The following is a 19,413-nucleotide window of genomic DNA, read 5'->3' as shown; positions in this document are numbered from 1 at the left end:
CAGGTCTGGGAGCAGCGGCATACAAATGTATTTATAAATAATAAATATAAATAAAACCATATTCTAAGGCCACTGTCTAACACCCTGGAATGTGTGTGTTGTGTTATGTGCCATCAGGTCTCTTCTGACTTGTAGCAATCCTATGAATTAATGACCTCCATAGTGAAGAAGAAGAAGAAGAGTTGGTTCTTATATGCCGCTTTTCCCTACCTGAAGGAGGCTCAAAGCGGCTTACAGTCGCCTTCCCATTCCTCTCCCTGTGCCCTGCACAGATCATAAAAATTGAAGACCATGGCTTCCTTCAGGGTCAATCTATCGCATGTGTGGTCTTCCTCCTTCCCTGCTGCCATCAACTTTTCTTAGCATTATTGTCTTTTCCAATGAGTCTTGTCTTCTTACAATGTGACCAGAACTTTTTCATATCAGGGTTTGATTCTTACAAACTCTAGGCAAACTTTTATTTGGAAGCAGGACATCTGTATACAGGCTTCCAAATAAACACTCAGAACTCCATTAGCCTTCCCAAGTACCACTCTCATCCAATCCCCAATCACTTCAATGAATAATTTTGTGGAGACGGTAACAAAAGCCCTGTTCAGGTTTAAGTGATAAATATTTTATTTTTAAATATGACTCACAGAAGAATTACAATACACCGTAGTTCAAGTGTGACCTGTATAAGTTCAGTTACATTCAGTTTTCATGCAGTTTGGAAAAGTTAACAAGAATCTCACAGAAGTGTGGTTTTTTTTAATGTTAAAATGAAGTTTGACAGAATCCGTATGGCATTTCATACAATAAATACTCCAGCTCTCTCCTTGGTTACAATGCATGAGGGCTTCACAGCTTTCCCTGTACAGTAGTTCACACTACTTGAAGACATGCTATTAGTTAACATATCTACATTATGCATAACCCACTTACTAGGGGGGGGTCCCAGCCAAAGAATTCTGAGACTTGCTGTTCTGAAGGCAGCTCAGCATTCTCAGAAAGCAACAATCCTCATTGTCCTTTGAGGAAAGTAGGAACAGTGACATGGGTTCCAAAGAGGTTTAAAACATGTAGTGTAACTTTAAGATGGTAATCTGTAAACCGCTTAAAATTGGGAGTACTGGCTTCAACATCAAACCCTGAAAAACGAGTGAACTTAGAATGGCAGGCTTTTATTAAGCAGTTCACTTGGCAGTGTATTCCATAAATCTCAGTGAGGCTTAGTTTCTAGTTCAAATGGTTAAGAAATTACTTTTGAGAAAAGATGTTGTAGTGACACTGGCATTGTAAGCGCATTCCGGATAAAAGGGAGTTTGTAAATACACAACCAGAGTTATGTAATCCTGAGTACATCAGCTCAAATAATCACACTGTAGCGCCTGAAACCTAGCCACGTTTACATGCAAGGAAGCTCCGTTTACTTCAGTGGGACTTGCTTCTGTGCAAGAGGTAATTAGAAAGTTTTTCAGAAGTTAGGTTTTCAGAAGTTAGGCTTCCAGACCCAAGCCACTTGGCTTCAGAGTTCTCTCACTTGACCTCCCACTGAAGATAAATGGGTCTCCTTCAGAGCAAAGTGGATTTTGGCATACAAGGTCATTACCTTAGATGATGGATTCCACAGCAAGCAGAATGACAATGTATCACAAGCAAACCCAATTTGAGATTAAAAAAAAAAACTTAAGGTAGATTCACACAAGACATTAAAAAAAATGAACAAAGCATAAACAATACTCTGAAGCAGCAGCAGAGCACACGACGTCCCAGGCTCACAGGTTCATCATGCCCATAGAAATTAGACCTTAACTTCTGCAATTTTGAGCTCCCATCCAGCACATTCCCACAGTCTGCTGCACAGAAAACACATACATACAGTTAATGCTGTTTCACACATTTAAACATAGTGAGAAGAAGAATGAATCTGTCTCTAACCTTTTGTCTGGGACAAGTCCATGTGAGTCACAGGAAAACTGGCAAGTGTGTGTGTGTGTGTGTGACAGAGAGAAGAGGGGGTTTAGACCATGTGCATTGTGCACATGAATGTCTTCAGAGTTGCACATACAAAATTATGTGAGATAACCCTAAGTGCTGTCAAGACTGGTAACCCACCAAGTCCTACAAGCTACTTTTAACCTTATGAATGACACTCAATGGCTTCCACAGGTTATTCCCATGTTTGGAGCAGGCAAGAGGCAAGTGATGTATAAACCAGACTGGAGAATGATAAGGATACTACCAAGCAAGTCCTGGAACTTCACAGCATTTGCATCAGTGAGCCACTTCAGATGTGGCGTTTCATGTACGGGACTGACTTTACCATAAACACCTGCTTGTGTTACCACCATGAGAGAATTGCTCGTCTGTTTCTCAAATCTAACCTATAAGTGGGACCCTAGGACCCTATTTGCAAATCCATCCAGAAAGCACTACTGCCCCTGCATCACTTTGACACATTTAGGTGTTTTTATGACCACTTATAAAAGCCCAAGTTTGTATTATTTAAAGATAGGAAAATCATTCATGGCTGGCATATACTGCAGCAATGGCTGGATTAGCTCATTTCTCACTTGGCCATATTATTTGTGGCACTGTTGATTTCAAGATGAGTCAGTCTAACAGCTGAGAAAACAGACGAGATAGGCATCTGGAAAATTCAGAACTGTTTGGTGACAGTTTCAGCTGCTCACCTCCGATTTTCCTTTTCAGTTAAGCCCCCCCCCCCACAAAGCTTTTCAAGTAAAAGTGAAAATGCTTCACAAATATAAGGGTAGTGTAGTTTATATTATAAAAATAATGACATCTCCACAAAATGAGACCTCATTTCAGTATTCCATAGAGTAAAGCTATACTGAGAGGCAGGGTTGAAAGCACCAACTCCGAGTGCAATTACAAAGTGTTACAAAAAAGGCGCTAGGAAACAATTCTGACATTCAGATGTAGACGATAACTAAGGATCCGACACGGAATTTGTGCAACCTTCGACAATTTCGAACAGGTAGTGATAGATGTCAGTCCTGCGAGCGATATCGTAGGCCGTCTCATCCAGGTTGTTTTTGAGATTTGGCTTCAAATAGCGATTCATCAGCAGGAGTTCAAGGGTTTCCTTACTCTCCCTGTTTCCTGAAGCAAGGTGAAGTGGGGTGAGCAAGCCATTGGTCTGAGCATTGATGTCTGCCCCATGTTGAAGCAGGAATGAGGCTATCTTTGTGTTGTTCCACTTGCAGGCGCTGTGGAGGGGTGTCCAGCTGTCCACCGTCAAAGCATGGACATCTGCGCCGTGGGCAATCAATTCACGCACGACTTCTAAGTGGCCATTGTAGGCAGCGCGGTGGAGGGGGGTGTATTGGTCTTCATCCTGGACGTTGACTGGAGCGAGGTTTTCAGATAGGAGCCTTTGTACTGTGTTAAGCTGTGGAAAAGAGGCAGATTATATGCAGAACATGCACCCATTTCGGGGCCAGTGCGGAAGTAGTGCCTTTGACTGCTGCAGACAGTGGGGTAGTCAAACTGCGGCCCTCCAGATGTCCATAGACAGCATAGCGAATGCTGGCAGGGGCTCATGGGAATTGTAGTCCATGGACATCTGGAGGGCCGCAGTTTGACTACCCCTAGCCCCTTACACTCTTCCTAGCTCTGCAACTTTTTTGTGATACAGCAGTCGGACCTGTGTACCACATTTGTCCAACTTATCAACGGCAGATTGCAGCAAGGATGAAAAGAGACGATGCTGACAGCAGCGTTACATAATGCTAACCAAATTAGGGATTCTTGTTGCGATGGCCAAAACAAGCTTCTTGAAAATACAAATTCATCTACAAAACCTCCAGTGATTGTGGAAACTGATTCAAAGGCTAACTGTGTGTCTGGGATTTGGAAAGCAGGGTTCAAATGGCACTTCAATCTTGTAGCTTCTTTTAGCGACCCTGAGCAAGACAGTAACCACTAGTTTCATCCCAGCCCTCCTTCCAAGAGCTCAGGAAAAGCACACATGGTTCTTCTTGCCTCACAATTCCTCTGCATGGAAGGGTAAGGTGACAGAAAGTGGGTGACCGGCCCAAGGTCACTCACAATGCAATCCCAAGCAGTGTTGTAAGTGGGTGGATAGAAAGGATTGTGTAGGTGCTTGGCTCTTGTGGCCATTTCCTGAATTCTGCAGGGGGTTGGACTAGATGAGCCTGGAGGCCCCATCCAACTGTATGATTCTAAGTCTGTTGGCATGAATGGCCTTAGAAGTGCATGATTCTGTTTAGGACTGCAACATCAGTGAAGTCTAGACAATATATCGCATTTTACGTTTGGTCCCAACAGGGACAAGCACTGTAGGGTTCCTGTTCCGGTTGTGTCCAGGGCACAGGGTGGGGAAAGAGCTCCTACATCATAATCCCAACTGCAATTGGGCCAACGCAACACTTCTACATCTGGTTGCCATGGGAACTCCCAGTGGACATCCTGCTGCAAGTCCTCAGTGGGACCACATGTAAGATGCAGTTAGGGCTTGAGTTTCTTGGCTGGGTAGGGATTTGAACTCTGGTCTCACTAATTCTACTGGGGCTCCAGCAATAAAGTACACTGACTTTTGTGAAATGGGCGTCCAGAATTCTTAACCGTTTGAGCATTGTCCACATAGGCCTTATTTAAGAACATTCCAAAAAATTACCAATACTTACTCGATTTTTTTCAGCTGCCCAAAGCAACAGCTTATCTGGGCTGCTCTCCAGCTTTTTCTCCTGGGCTTGGTACCATTCCTCATTTTTTTCATCCTGATCTTCCTCATCAGAATCTCCAGACCAAAGGCTCTGTGTCCCGGTGGGGATCAGGTGCCTGTGTGTCTCCAGCAATTCCAGTTGATTAAAACTCTCAGGAAAGTCTTTGTCATCTTTTGCCTCCTCCTCTATATTCTTGTCAGACAATTTCTCACCTCCGTCCATCTTTGTAGATTCTAATATTTCAGCCTTCAATGATCATAGTGAAATAAATCCACTTCTTTTTCTGGCTCGTTTCATTTCCAGGTGGTTCATCATCAGAATATGCAAATGTATAAGAACAATTACGAAAAGTGAACGGAGAATGGCATATATAGCAGCAACACCTTGACACCCTTTAGGGGAAGGAAAATTAAAACTGGGTTAATACAGTGACCAGAGGCAAAGGGGGACAGAGTGTTGGGATCTTCTCTAGAAAAATGACAGATGGTTTCTGTGTAAGGTTTTATTAAACCTCTCCCTCCAGGAGCCAAACCCTCACCACCATGCAATTTATAATAAGTTAAGTTTGAGTTTTGACTTGGTTTCCATGCAGACACAAGGACTGGCATTTCAAAAGTCTGTGGGGGGTCCAATTCAGCCTGACTGTGGCATGGGAAGAGTAGGGGCTGCAACTCCTTCCCAAGCCATTTTCCTGAGCTAAAACATCATTGGGGAGAGACAGAAGTAATTTGCTGCAGTGATAGCCACCAGTTGTCAAATGATAAACCTACATCAATAGCCATCAACTTACATAGCTTTATAAAGGGAATGGAGTCCTTTATGAAGGAGAACTACTACCTATGGCGGCTTAATGGAACTTCTGTTCCCAGAAGCAGCGTATCTCGGGGATCAGAAGAGCCGCTGCTTTCATGCCTTATTTGTGGGCTTTTGGGGAGCCACCTAGTTGGCCACGATTATGCACACGTTAGATAACGCACACTCAATGTGCTTTTGCAGCTGGATTTTCCTGTGCAGAACAGGATAATCTACTTCTAAAGCGCATTGAAATGCATTATCCAATGTGTGCAGAACACGATGGGAAAGCAGATGGCTGCACTAGCTAATCTTACCTCGCAGAATGCTTCTTTTGGTCTTGCATCCCAAACTATCTTGGCCCAAATTTTCCATTCCCACCCCTGCAATTGCCATCTCCTCGCCAAGAGCAGCAACCTCAGGGCCAGGGTCCACAAGAAACATGCCACATATGTACAAGCGCATACACTTTTCATGCACACGGACACAAGTGACACCACATATCAAGATACCCCCTCTGTATACACCACGTACATATGCATGTATGCAGGATAGATGCACAAGATGGACATAGCAAGGCATGATAGGGATGGACACGCAGGCACTCAGCACGTTCTTACAGGTACGCACACACACACACACACATAATACACGCATTTCCATGACAACCAGCACCTGAAGCAGGCAATTCACCTTTAGAACGGAACGCTGCAAGGCTCAAACTGCCCCGCTCGCGCTCCCCATGCAGCTCCCTTCGGGGCGGGGCCAAGGGATGACCGGCAGCACCCCCAGAAGGCCGGCTTTCCCTCACTCCGAGGAGACTTCCGGCCTCCTTCGACCTCACCGGCCTCCCTTCGAATAGTACCGCGCCTGCGCACTAGGAGCGGGCTGCGGTCGCGAGCAGCGGCCGACTACCCGCGGGTGGGTGGGGGGGGGTGGTGAAGATGCACAGGCGGTGAAGTGGGAGGGCGGTCTTATCGCGAGAACTGGGCGCGCTCTCCGGGGAGGGGGCGGGGCTATGCTGCGCGCGGTGCTATGGAAACCGGAGGCCTGGCGGACCTGGGAGTCTCGCGGTAGGCTCGGGCGGGGGGATGGAGCGGGAGAGAGGCGCGTTGCAGGCGGACCCCCTCGAGGCTAAAAAGGGCCCCGAAGGGAGAGCCCTCTAGGCTGGCGGGGCTGCATTTGCACCTGCTGCCACGTGAAGGTGTGGTCAATATTTGGGATTCAGCCGCCCGTGGGCCAGGGTAGCACAGGAGAGGAATCTGAGGCATGTCAAATATACTCCCCACCCCAAGCTACTTGGCAGCCTTTGAAGGGACAGTGGCAAAAAGTATGTTGCAGAAAACCCTCCTGACAATGACGGTTTACGCACTGGAGGTTTCATGCCGGGCTGCAGGCTGGCAGGTTGCCCCACCTATTCCTAGAATCATAGAGTGGGAAGGGGCCATACAGGCCATCTAGTCCAACCCCCTGCTCAACGCAGGATCAGCCCTACGCATAGGATCCTGCACCCACACAGGGGAGCATTTGGCCCGGTGCACCTCATCCGCTCCCGATTTGTGCTCCTGCACCAGAACTGGGGCAGTGAAATTCCCAGTGCATAAACAGTCAATGCGAGTTAAGAGGCCAAAGAGTTATCTAGATAATGCATTCTCAGTGCACTTTAGGTGCAGAGCTCTCGTTGGATGATGCACTTTAAGTGCAGTTTTGTGCCAGGAAAATGCAGCTGCAAAAGCATGTTGAAAGTGCATTATTTATATAATTATATAATTATATATTCCACCCACTCTCATGGCTCAGGGCAGTTTACATTGAAAACTTCTGTAGAAATAGTACAATGATATAGGCATCTTGAATTGAATAAAAACCATTTTTACAACTGTTTACAAATTGACATTCAACAGTCAAACTTTTGAACTCTGTTTTGCTGCACTGTACTTCAGTTTTCTTCTTCTGTGGGTGCAGGTGATGGTGGAAGGGACTTCAGTGCTCTGGTTGGTGGTTGGTTCACTTGTCTCGACCAAAAGCCTGGTGGAAGAGCTCCATCTTGCATGCCCTGCAGAATTAAATTATTTGATTTAAAAACAAAACTGCACAGTCAGTCAAAATGACAGTCTTTGAGAAGTCCTGGTGGGCAAACAACCCCCCCCCCCATTGAAGAAGAAGAAGAGTTGGTTCTTATATGCCGCTTTTCTCTACACGAAGGAGTCTCAAAGTGGCTTACAGTCGCCTTCCCATTCCTCTCCCCACAACAGACACCCTGTGAGTTAGGTGAGGCTGAGAGAGCCCTGATATTACAGCTTTATCAGTGCTATGGTGAGCCCAAGGTCACCCATCTGGTTGCATGTGGGGGAGCAGAGAATCAAACCCGGCTCGCTAGATTAGAAGTCTGCACTCCTAGCCACTACACCAAGCTGACGCTCTCCACCCTTTCTCCAAAAACAGTGGCTGCCAGGAAAGGTGCTCATGGCCTTCTTAATCTGTTGAAATCAATCTGCTTGGAAGGATATAACTCTGTTGCCAGTTGAATTCCAGATCAAGTTTATGATGTTGTTTTTAACCTTCAAGGCCATATGTGGTCTGGGCTCTGCATAGCTAAAGGACTGCTCCTCCCAGTATGCCCTCAGTAGGACCTTAAGATCATCCAACACTAATATGTTGGTGGTCCTCAGCCTGAGGGAGGTACGTCTGTTCTCTGCCAGGGCCTTCTTGGGCATGGCCCCTGACTGGTGGAACAAGCTGCTGGTTAAAAATCAGGCACTGACTGAACTACCTCTGTTCCACAGAGCCTGGAAGATGGTGTTCTTACACCAGGCCAGAACAAACTAGTGCCAATAGAATCTATGGGTCTCCGTCCACTCATTTCCATATTCCCCCCTCTGAACTAGAATTAAAACATCACCATGCAGTCCAGGTGGACCAGCATAACAAAGCACAGTATTGTTTGAATTGTTTTGGTATTTTAATTAATTATGATTTTAATTGTGATTTTATGAGTTACACTGTAAATCGCCCTAACCCAGCTCTGTATGGAGGTAGCAGTAAATAAAATCAATAATAAAACGTTGTTTAGAATTGCACTGATTTGCTGCAACAAAAATTAACAGGACTTTCCTGACATTCTTGAAGAGTAGCAAAATTTTATTCCAGCATAAATGCTTTCGCATTAGACCCATTTCTGGATATATTGCATCTGGAGCTCTAGTTTACAAAGCTTATCCTGGAATAAAATGATGTTGTCTTTTAAGGTACCCTGATACTCCTGTTTTTTCTTCCCCAAGTATTATAAAATGTTTTCCAGTCGTTCTCAAATTCAGCCTTTCTGTGAGCTGCAGTAGCAATTTGTTATTGTCTGGATGCAATTCAAAATAATGGTAATTGCCTTCATACTTTTGCCTGGACCCAAATATCTTTGTGAATGTCTCCTGCCGAACAACCAAGCTTAAAATGTTTCAGAAGAAAACAGGTTTCTACTCAAACATGCATTTAGGATTTAATCTATTCTGTCGATTGTACTTCTGGTTTTAGGTAGCTGTCATTGATTTCCTCTGTTTGAAAATAAATGGTTTCTCACTCAAATGGGAAAGCAGTCCCATTTATTTCAACTGATGAAATATTTCTGGACATAAAATGGTAATTCTCATTTTATTTCCTGTGCTTTCTAGGTCTTGACTCTGAAAGTGCCTTTTAGTCTCCAAATCTGTTAGCACTACAAGTCAGACGTCTGGTGAATTTGGGCCTATCGTGACTGCAGAAAGATGAGTCCTGCCACGTCCACGTAAGTCCCCCTTAAACCAAAATATTCTGTCCTTTGGCAGACTCATATTTCAGTGATTGAGTGACATTAAAATCGAGCAATCATGTTTTCTTCTAAGATACTTGATATCGCCCTTCCCATTTCTGTACTCCCCCTCCCCTTTTACTGGAATATTAGTTGGTGTAAAGAAAGCCCGATTTAACAGCAAAGGAAAGCTGGTTGCAAGTAAGTGAAGCAAGCAGAGAAAAATCTCTTTGTGTTTATAGCCTGTGAAACTGTAGTGCAGGGGGAAGATAGTTCAATAAGCAAAGGTTCTTTGCAAAAGTCCAAAACACCCAACAACTCCCAGCATAGTTGATTGCTGTGGTCTTCCTTCCAAACAGCCTTTGCTGGGGATGGGCAAATCTGTTGCTTCCATTCATCATGTGTGATTGGATTGTCAAGTCACTCCTGAGATAACCAGAATGGCTTGCCCAAAGTGGAGGCAGCCAGATGCTTCTCTTCATGAATCCTTGCTCTGTGTTTTTATCTTTTGAATAAAGAGTCATCTTATAAGTTGATACAATAGAATACAGTGTCCCATTTTGTTTGTCCTACATTCCCTTTAGGGAGGAAGAAGGAAAAGACACATTTAAAATTTTAGTCGCTACAGATATTCATCTGGGCTATTTGGAGAAGGATGCTGTGCGTGGAAACGATACGTTTGTAACTTTTGATGAAATCTTGAAACTTGCACAAACTAATGAGGTATGTATGCCTTATAACAGATGTAGCTGTCTCCTGATTCCCTGTGGATTGTGTGTGGATATCACGGCAGTGTGTGAGGAGGATTATAACACTGACAAACTACTTTTTCTGGTCTTGCTTCCCATCCTGTTCGGCTTCAACCATTTGGGAGGGTTTGGGATAGTAATGAAGGATTACGCATTACAGATAGCTTTTAGTTCATTGGTTTTAGAAGAAGAAGAGTTGGTTCTTATATGCCACTTTTCCCTACCCGAAGGAGGCTCAAAGCGGCTTCCAGTTGCCTTCCCTTTCCTCTCCCCACAACAGACACCCTGTGAGGTGGGTGAGGCTGAGAGAGCCCTGATATCACTGCTCGGTCAGAACAGTTACATCAGTGCTGTCGGGAGCCCAAGGTCACCTAGCTGGCTGCATGTGGGGGAGTGCAGAATCGAACCCAGCATGCCAGATTAGAAGTCTGCACTCCTAACCACTACACCAAACTGGCTTTTAGAAATTGGTAACAAGACCAAATATTTTCATAAGTTGTTAAATGCTGTTAGTGGCATTACAAGGGCCATTTTGTTGCATTTTGTAATGTACCATTTTGCAGTCCACCTTAGAATAGTGTATTTTTTTCAGTGTAGCATGTTTATTGACCATAGTTGATTCCTTTTTTTTAACCTAATGTTTATTTTTCAGGCTTGAGTATTTAAAGATGCAAACCAGTTTAAAATAGCTGTCTGAAAATTGTTTTTTAAAAGCTGCTTGTACATTGCTTTTTTAAAGAGACTTCTTTTATGGTCAACATAACTACATTCTTGAAGGTTCTTAAATACCAAGAAAGTGAGGTAATGTGTATAGAATGTTAAGATTTTGTGCTTTATGATATGTAAATAGCTTACATGAGAAATCTGAATGTTTAGAGGGTTTCTTTCTTTTTTTGTAGGTGGACTTTATTTTATTAGGTGGAGATCTCTTTCATGAAAATAAGCCTTCTAGGAAAACATTACATACGTGCATAGAATTATTAAGGAAATATTGCATGGGTGATCGTCCTGTGCAGTTTGAAATTCTGAGCGACCAGTCAGTTAACTTTGGTTTTAGCAAGTAAGTCTGCATCCCTGTCTGTGAATATCGATAACTTGTGCAGTTTTGTAAATAGTGTTTAAAATGAAAGTTATAATATTTTAAAGTCAGTTTTACATACGAGGGCTTCAGCCATGTGAATCTAGTGGACATGAAGAATGGTTTACGTTTTTGCCTATTTTAGCACAAAGTTTTACTTTAGGTGAATTCAGTAGCAAAAGTCATATTGGTTTTAAGGAGGCAGAATTGCAGACTCTGTTTTTGCTCAGTTCTAATGGAAGAATCAGTTCTTTAGCAAGAGTGAGTTATCAGATATGGGGTTTGTTTTTGGTAGTGCCAAATAAAGTACTAAATAAAAAATAGAATAGTAAAAAGAGTAGTATGCTAAATGATTTTTTCTATGAAAAATAATTGATTTATAGAACTTTGTTGTCTTGTTTAGATTTCCATGGGTGAACTACCAAGATGAAAATCTCAATGTTTCTATTCCAGTTTTTAGTATTCATGGCAACCATGATGATCCAACAGGAGTAAGTCCTTTGATCCCTCTCATATGTGGCTTTTTCCTAGTGTGGGGGGGAGGGGTTGTGTTATTTGATGCTATTGGAAGGGGCTGTGTCTCAGAGGTAGAGCATCTGCTTGGCATGCAGAAGGTTCCAAATTCAATCCCGGACATCTCTAGTTAAAAGGATCAGGTTGCAGGTGAAATGAAAGTCATTTGCTTAAGCCCATGGAGAGCCCCTGTTAATCTAAGTACACAATACTGATTTTGGACCCTTGGTCTGACTCCATATTAGGCAACTTTATATGTCCATTGTATTCAAATTAATTTCAAACTGATAAATTTGGAATGCTAACAAGTATGATTAATTTTCAGGTATACTGATCTTCAGAAGTCCCTTAATTGGAGGACAGGAGCAAAAGTATTTTCATAATGGTGTTAGGATGTAAACAGCCTTTCAGAGCAATTGTCTGTGGAGACACTCCACTGATTTCACTTAGTTTAACCTGGAGGAGCTCTACCTAGGATTGCACTGGAAAGCTGTTCACGTTTTTAGACCATAAAGAACAAACATGATATCCTAACCTCTGATTGTACTACTAAGGAAACGGTATCACAGAGCCACTAAAATGCATTTTAAATGTTTTGTGCAAAAATGCTTGCATAACTGTGCCCACGATTTAATTCCTTATCTTGGAGTTAGCTTGGATTCTCTCCAAGTCCACAAAAGCTACAAGCCTATAATTTTTTTTACTAGTCTGGATACTCCTTTGTTTAAGTGTTTGCAGCAAATAAAGAATCTGCCACTTTATTAAGCTTGGAGAACTATGTAAAATGGCCAAGCTGACGAATCTAGTTAACAGGAGACCTCCAGATTAATTTCAATGTCATTGGCATTTTTATTTGCATTACATTAACAAGTAGGTTAGATTGCATTGCATTAGACCAGAGGAACAGCTGAAGGGGAGTGCTCACTTTTCATATCTAATGGTCAGGACAGTGTCCATTTATAAGCCAGGTTTGGCCAGTTTGGAAATTTAGAGGCTGTAATGCTTTTTCTTAAGAGCTTCTTGTGGCGCAGGGTAGTAAGGCAGCCAACATGCTGTCTGAAGCTGTCAATCCATGAGGTTGGAAGTTCAATCCCAGCAGCCGGCTCAAGGTTGACTCAGCCTTCCATCCTTCCAAGGTCGGTAAAATGAGCACCCAGCTTGCTTGCTGGGGGGTAAAATGGTAATGACTGGGAAGGGAATGGCAAACCACCCTGTATTGAGTCTGCCAAGAAAATGCTAGAGGGCATCACCCCAAGGGTCAGACATGACAGTGCTTGCACAGGGGATACCTTTACCTTTAATGCTTTTTCTTACAGGCAGATGCACTTTGCGCTTTGGACATTTTAAGTTGTGCGGGACTTGTGAATCATTTCGGGCGATCACCATCTGTAGAGAAGATCGATGTTAGTCCTGTTTTGCTTCAGAAGGGCAGTTCAAAAATTGCTCTCTATGGACTAGGTAAGCTGCAGTCACACTGAGTCAGAATATTGGTGCATTTTACCAAATAACACACATTCCAGGTATTGTCAACCTTGCTGACTGTCCAGGTACTTCCGGGATTTTGGGAAGGGCAGTGACGACCACCACCACTGATTGGCTGCCTGGGGAGTGGTGTGTGTGAGGTACAACATAGAATATTGGGAGGTTCTGCAAGATGTTTGGGAAGTTTAAAGTGTTGTTCAATGCTGGAAGTTAACTGCTTCTTAATAGGCACTTCCTCCAGTTTCAAAGACTCCAGTTTCAAAGACTTCATGGGCTCTTCTGAAGCACCTCCTGTCTCATGCTGAAGAGGCAGAGGAATGCTGGAGTCAGCAGTACACTTTGGGAGGTGATGCTATTTTCTTCCCGTTTCCTAAGGGGAGAGGTTTGCTTTCTGTACAGCCTCAGAGAGAGGTTTCCAAACCAGGTCTGAGCCTATGGCTGCGGGTGCATGGCTTTCATGTACCTGCTCAGGATGGGCTCAGTGTCCTGGTAAGTAGCCAGCTGGTAGGGAGCAACCTCAAGGCTTCCTGTTTTTTTCCCCCCGTACAAAGCCCCCCTAGATTTTATCCTGCAGACTAAAATGAAGAGCTGGCTTTTTAATACCCCGCTTTTCACTACTGAAAGGAGCCCCGAAGCGGCTTACAAACATTTTTCCCTTCCTCTTACCACAACAGACTTCCTATGAGGTAGGTGGGGCTGAGAGAGCTCTAAGAGAACTGTGGAGAGCGCAAAGTCACCCAGCTGACTGCGTGTGCTTAGAAGGTGTTTAGGATTACACTGGAAGAGGGTCACTTTATATATTCTCTTTATTTATGTGTTGCTCTTCTCGAGTTAGAATGTGTTCCTCACAGCTCACATGCTCTTTTTTCTTCCTCTTTCTGAGTTTTAAGGAGGTCTTTATTTTCCTAAGGTCAGAAAACAAAGGGATACAATCTTCACACAAGAGCAAGAAACCCTAGCAGCTAAATAATATACAAAGTAAAACCTATGAGTTTTAAGAAAAGGTAGCTGTGTTGGTCTGAAGTAGCAGAACAAAATGTGAGTCCAAAAGCACCTTTAAGACCAACAAAGTTTTATTCAAGGTGTGAGCTTTCATGTGCATCTTAAAGGTGCTGTTGGACTCACATTTTGCTTGGAGTATTTCTTCTTATACATTCTGGTCCCGGAGAGACTATTGTATGAGGGAAGCAGAGATCTCTGGATATTTGAACCACAATTAAAAAAAAAATCTTGGTGTAGGACAGTATTTGGTGTAGAGCCAGCTTGGTGTAGTGGTTAGGAGTACAGACTTCTAATCTGGCGAGTCAGATTTGATTCCGCGCTCCCCCACATGCAGCCAGCTGGGTGTCCTTGGGCTCGCGACAGCACTGATAAAGCAGTTCTGACTGAGCAGTGATATCAGGGCTCTCTCAGCCTCACCTACCTCACAGGGTGTCTGTTGTGGGGAGAGGAAAGGGAAGGTGAATGTAAGCCACTTTGAGCCTCCTTCGGGTAGAGTAAAGCGGCATATAAGAACCAACTCTTCTTCTATTTGCTGGAACTGCCTTGGTATGTGAAAATGAGCAGATCCCCAAATGAGGCTGAATTTATAACATGGTTCTTAGCTCTGACTTGCGGCAGTAGCAGATACAGGGAATGGGGGCAGTTTGCCATCCATCTGCTCACCTGGGACCATCTGTCACTCTGTGGCACTGTGCAGTGTTTACCAGGTTTGGAACTAAAATCTCATTACCTGTAATACGTAAATTGTGTCTGTTCCAGGATCTATTCCAGATGAGAGGTTGTACCGGATGTTTGTGAATAAGCAAGTAACCATGCTGCGGCCAAAGGAAGATGAGGACAGTTGGTTTAATCTCTTTGTAATTCATCAGAACAGGTACTGCTGTCACTCATCAAGCCAGCTATGCAAGGACACCAGTGGATCTGCACACTTTTCATCCTCCCACTCCTTGCCAGTGTGAAATGCTTTGTAGTACAGTGTCCAAAGCAGGCTTTCTTAACCAGGGTTTCATGAAACCCTGGGGTTTCCTGACAGCCCTGAAAAGATTTCATCAATGGGTGGGATTTAACAAATGTTTTATATATTTTGAAATGTGTTGAATACTTATCAGGTGATATGACCATATATGAACATGTTGCTCTCCCCCCAATGGCCAATCATGGGCCTGGAGGGAGGGGGAAGGGGAGGGGCTCTGGGTAGGCATGTCCAGACTCAGCCTTCCATCCTTCTGAGGTCGGTAAAATGAGTACCCAGCTTGCTGGGGGGTAAAACGGTAATGACTGGGGAAGGCGCTGGCAAACCACCCTGTATTTATTTATTTGTTTGTTTGTTTGTTTGTTTGTTTGTTTATTTATTTATTTATTTTAGATTTATATACCGCCCTCCCCGAAGGCTCAGGGTATTGAGTCTGCCGTGAAAATGCTGGAGGGCGTCACCCCAAGGGTCAGACATGACTCAGTGCTTGCACATTGGATACCTTTACCTTTTAACCTTGGGCAATGTTTTAGCTTTAGATATGGAATTTTAACATCCTCTCTGTGATTTTGAAAGATTTGCATGCCTAGTGGGCCATCCCTTCATTAGTTTTTTTTTCTTTCGTAAATTATGCATGCTTTGAACAGCAGAAAATGCTTTTCTACATGCCTCAGCTTCAGAAATAGTTTGCTGTAGTGTTTGCTGGGGCAGTATTTGAGGAACAGAAACCCAAATCTCTGTGCATATAAAACGAGCGGCAGTGATCTTTGAAATCTAAATATCCCCTAAAGATGCACTTTTTTCTGACCTGTAATTCATAAATGAAGATGAGGCAATTTTATTTTATTTGTATCCTTCCAATTGTTTTCCAAACCTCACAGCCCTGAACACAGAGGCAGGTGTCGATTTAGCCATGAATTGTGTTTGGTGATTGAGGCAGTGCCACCTCCTGCAATCAGAAACGGCACTTCTGCCACATCATTGAGAGCAGAATTAGTCACAGAAATGCAGCCATGAATCTAAGAGTTTGTACCGTGGTGTGCTTGTTTTCATCTTCCCTTTTCATTTTGTATTACATTTGAGGTGTTAGACTCGCAAACCACCTTGAATGCAGCAGTAGATTTTTAATTTTTTGCCATCAACTCACAGCCACTGCAGGCAATCCCGTAGGATCTTCGAGGGACACAGGTAGGTTCCCATTGCCTGCCTCTGTGTAGCAACTATGGACTTTCTCAGTGGTCCCCCATCCGAGTACTTGTCAGGGCTGACCCTGCTTAGCTTCTGTGCTCTGATGAGATCAAGCTAGCCTGGGCTATCCAGGTCAGGGCACTGGCGGAATAACAGGAAAACTGGCAGAAAAACAAGCACAACTGAATATGGATATTGCATATGTGGTATATAAATATATCACATATGAAATATCCATATTCAGTTGCGCTTGTTTTTCTGGTTACATGAAGCTTTTTGGCATGGAAACCCACTGGGTTGGGTTCTGGTACTGGTGCTGCTTGTCGCTTGAAGAAGAAGAGTTGGTTTTTATACCCCACTTTTGACTACCCGAAGGAGTCTCAAGGTGGCTTACATTTGCCTTCCCTTTCCTCTCCCCACAACAGACACCCTGTGAGGGAGGTGAGGCTGAGAGAGCCCTGATATTACTGCTTGGTCAGAACAGCTTTGTCAGTGACCAGCCCAAGGTCACCCAGCTGGTTGCATGGGAGGAGCCGGGAATCAAACCTGGCTCTCCAGATTAGAAGTCCACACTCCTAACTACTATTCCAAGCTGGCTCCTTGTATAATACCTTCTGTTAATTTCACCGGACATGTACCTTTTTTCAACTGTCCATTGTTTCTTCTCTTTGGAACAGGAGTAAACACGGCGCCACAAACTATATCCCAGAACAGTTTTTAGATGACTTTATTGATCTTGTAATTTGGGGTCATGAGCACGAATGTAAAATAGCACCCACTCGAAACGAGCAACAACTTTTCTATGTTTCTCAGCCGGGAAGTTCAGTGGTCACATCTCTGTCACCAGGAGAAGCTGTGAAAAAGTATGTTCCTTTGTCACAACTTTTATATTATTTTGTGTATGCACATTTCCTTATACATACTGAATATGACTGGGTGGGGCGTTGTTTCTTGCTTGCGCTCTGCCGTTAGTTTCACACAAAGAAGTTAAGGCAAGTTTGTGTGATCTTTTAAGGCGAATCTAGTTATTGGGAACAAGCATCTCTTCTTTGATGATGAAGGATATTAAGCATTGGTAAGGGCTTAATAGAGAGCCTCTTGTGGCACGGAGTGGTAAGGCAGGAGACATGCCGTCTGAAGCTCTGCCCATGAGGTTGGGAGCTCAATCCCAACAGCCGGCTCAAGGTTGACTCAGCCTTCCATCCTTCCGAGGTCGGTAAAATGAGGACCCAGCTTGCTGGGGGGTAAACGGTAATGACTGGGGAAGGCACTGGCAAACCACCCCATATTGAGTCTGGGGTATGAAAACGCTAGAGGGCGTCACCCCAAGGGTTAGACATGACCCAGTGCTTACACAGGGGATACCTTTACCTAAGGGCTTAATATCCAGAAAGTTAGCAGAGGACCTTAGTATGGCAAGCAGCACAGCATGGAGCAGAATACATGCGGTCAGAAAACAACCCACAAAGAAAGACACGTGGTACTTAAGTAATATAAGAATTATTTATTAGAGACCGCAATTCTACATACTTAGAGATAAAGATGAGGTTCCTATTCTAGCCTAAATAGCTGGATGGGGAGAGATGCTTGAGGCATCTCCCATCATGTCGCAGGCTTGAGAGATGCAGGAGAAGAAGGAGAGAGACTGGGGAAGCAGGAAATGACCCTCTAGGGACAGGTCAGTGTCCCTGTCTATCTCACTAACTCTATGGTGAAGAGAGTTCCTGTTTTCAGCCTCACAAGTCAGGAGACAGGGCAAAGAGAGCTGTTTCCAGCAGATGAACCCCTGCCCTTTGCCGTTATCTCGCACCAGGGTCTGAGAATTTGCTAAGCTTCAGAAGAGCTATTCAGGACTGTAGTGCTGTGACAGACGGCAGGACCTGTGGTCACAGTGCCTATGACTGTGTGCGTCGGGGATGGGAGGGCTCACAGGCAGGTGGGGGAAGGACACATGGGCAGGACTATAACAGAGCTTGGAGGGAAATGTTAGCTTTGGAGCCTGCACAGGTTGGCGGAGGGGTTGTGGGAAGGCAGAAGAGAAAGTTTGGAGGTAGAAATTAGCTAAATCACTGGCTTTGATCCCACCTAAAATTTCTGCAGGTCAATGGATATGTATCTATAGAGCACAACTACCCAGCCTCCCTTGTCCTGTTGCAGCCTTAAATACCGTTCGTGGGGGTGGAGATTTCCCAGTTATAGAAGAAGAAGAGTTGGTTCTTATATGCCGCTTTTCTTTACCCGAGGGAGACCCAAAGCGGCTTACAATCACCTTCCCTTTCCTCTCCCCACAACAGACACCCTGTGAGGTGGGTGAGGCTGAGAGAGCCCTGATATCACTGCTCGGTCAGAACAATTTTATCAGTGCCGTGGCCAGCCCAAGGTCACCCAGCTGGCTGCATGTGGGGGAGTGCAGAATCAAACTCAGCTTACCAGATTAGAAGTCTGCACTCTTAACCACTACACCAAACTGGCTGGAGGGTAGAGTCAGTGGTGTGTTGTGGGAGGCATTAAGTGATGAAAATTGCCCTCTCTTTCCTTGGGACATTTAGGCAGGCTCCATGCTAGTAGCAGGAAATGTCTTCTTTGACAAAGTTCAGAGTAAGGGGGGAGGGATTCTTGCATCTTTCCTTCATTCCCTAGGGATTTTTTAACGGCCAATTCCATTCTCATCCTCAATAATGTCAGTTCAGCCATAGGCCTGGCTCCTACTGTCCATCTGTTAAAGCTCAAACCAGGGGTTCCTTTTTGGGTGCCTACCACGGTGTCAACATATTATAGGCAAAAGTTGCAGTTGCCATTCTTTTCCATTGTTCCATACTGGATATCTGTTTGTTCTGCTCGTTTATTCCAGGCACGTCGGCTTGCTGCTCATCAAGGGCAAGAAAATGAACCTGCAGAAGATTCCTCTCCAGACGGTGCGGCCTTTCTATACTGACGATGTGGTCCTAGCTGACCATCTGGACATCTTCAACCCCGACAATCCTAAAGTAACACAAGCCATACAAGCTTTCTGCATGGAGAAGGTAACCTTTTTCTCCTTCTCACATGGTCAGCGTAGCAACGCATGGGTGTCTGGTGGGTTTCCGACTGTAAGATAAAAGATTAGGGATGATTTTTTTGGAAATGTTTTATTTTTATAAAGATATACAGAAAAGAAAAAA

At 44.2% G+C, this 19,413-nt stretch overlaps 2 protein-coding genes across 4 annotated transcripts in view; one reads left to right on the top strand and one right to left on the bottom strand.

Annotated features, from left to right (window-relative positions):
* Positions 1–589: 589 nt before the first annotated feature.
* Positions 590–6,401, bottom strand: ANKRD49 (ankyrin repeat domain 49). The gene is made up of 3 exons (XM_077341482.1): positions 6,180–6,401; positions 4,656–5,086; positions 590–3,397 (listed from the first exon to the last, which is right to left on the bottom strand). Exons 2-3 carry the CDS (start codon positions 4,914–4,916, stop codon positions 2,936–2,938), a joined length of 723 nt encoding a protein of 240 aa, XP_077197597.1. The 5' UTR covers positions 4,917–5,086; positions 6,180–6,401; the 3' UTR covers positions 590–2,935.
* Positions 6,384–19,413, top strand: part of MRE11 (MRE11 double strand break repair nuclease) — a 38,348-nt gene continuing 25,318 nt past the window's right edge. Inside the window, exons 1-9 of one of the 3 annotated variants that reach the window (XM_077341481.1) lie at positions 6,384–6,407; positions 9,152–9,264; positions 9,852–9,990; positions 10,916–11,076; positions 11,498–11,585; positions 12,924–13,065; positions 14,851–14,965; positions 16,930–17,115; positions 19,104–19,275. In XM_077341481.1, coding sequence (XP_077197596.1) covers positions 9,245–9,264; positions 9,852–9,990; positions 10,916–11,076; positions 11,498–11,585; positions 12,924–13,065; positions 14,851–14,965; positions 16,930–17,115; positions 19,104–19,275 — 1,023 coding nt within the window. In that variant the 5' untranslated portion in view covers positions 6,384–6,407; positions 9,152–9,244. Of the gene's footprint in view, positions 6,408–6,448; positions 6,560–6,584; positions 6,691–9,151; positions 9,265–9,851; positions 9,991–10,915; positions 11,077–11,497; positions 11,586–12,923; positions 13,066–14,850; positions 14,966–16,929; positions 17,116–19,103; positions 19,276–19,413 lie in introns of those variants that run through there. The other 2 variants (XM_077341479.1, XM_077341480.1) reach the window with 2 other exon arrangements.

The sequence above is a fragment of the Paroedura picta genome, chromosome 6 (genome assembly GCF_049243985.1).
Source record: "Paroedura picta isolate Pp20150507F chromosome 6, Ppicta_v3.0, whole genome shotgun sequence".
NCBI classification, from domain to species: Eukaryota; Metazoa; Chordata; class Lepidosauria; order Squamata; family Gekkonidae; genus Paroedura; species Paroedura picta.
Note: the sequence above shows the minus strand (reverse complement) of the source record. Positions and strands in the feature narration are given on the sequence as shown.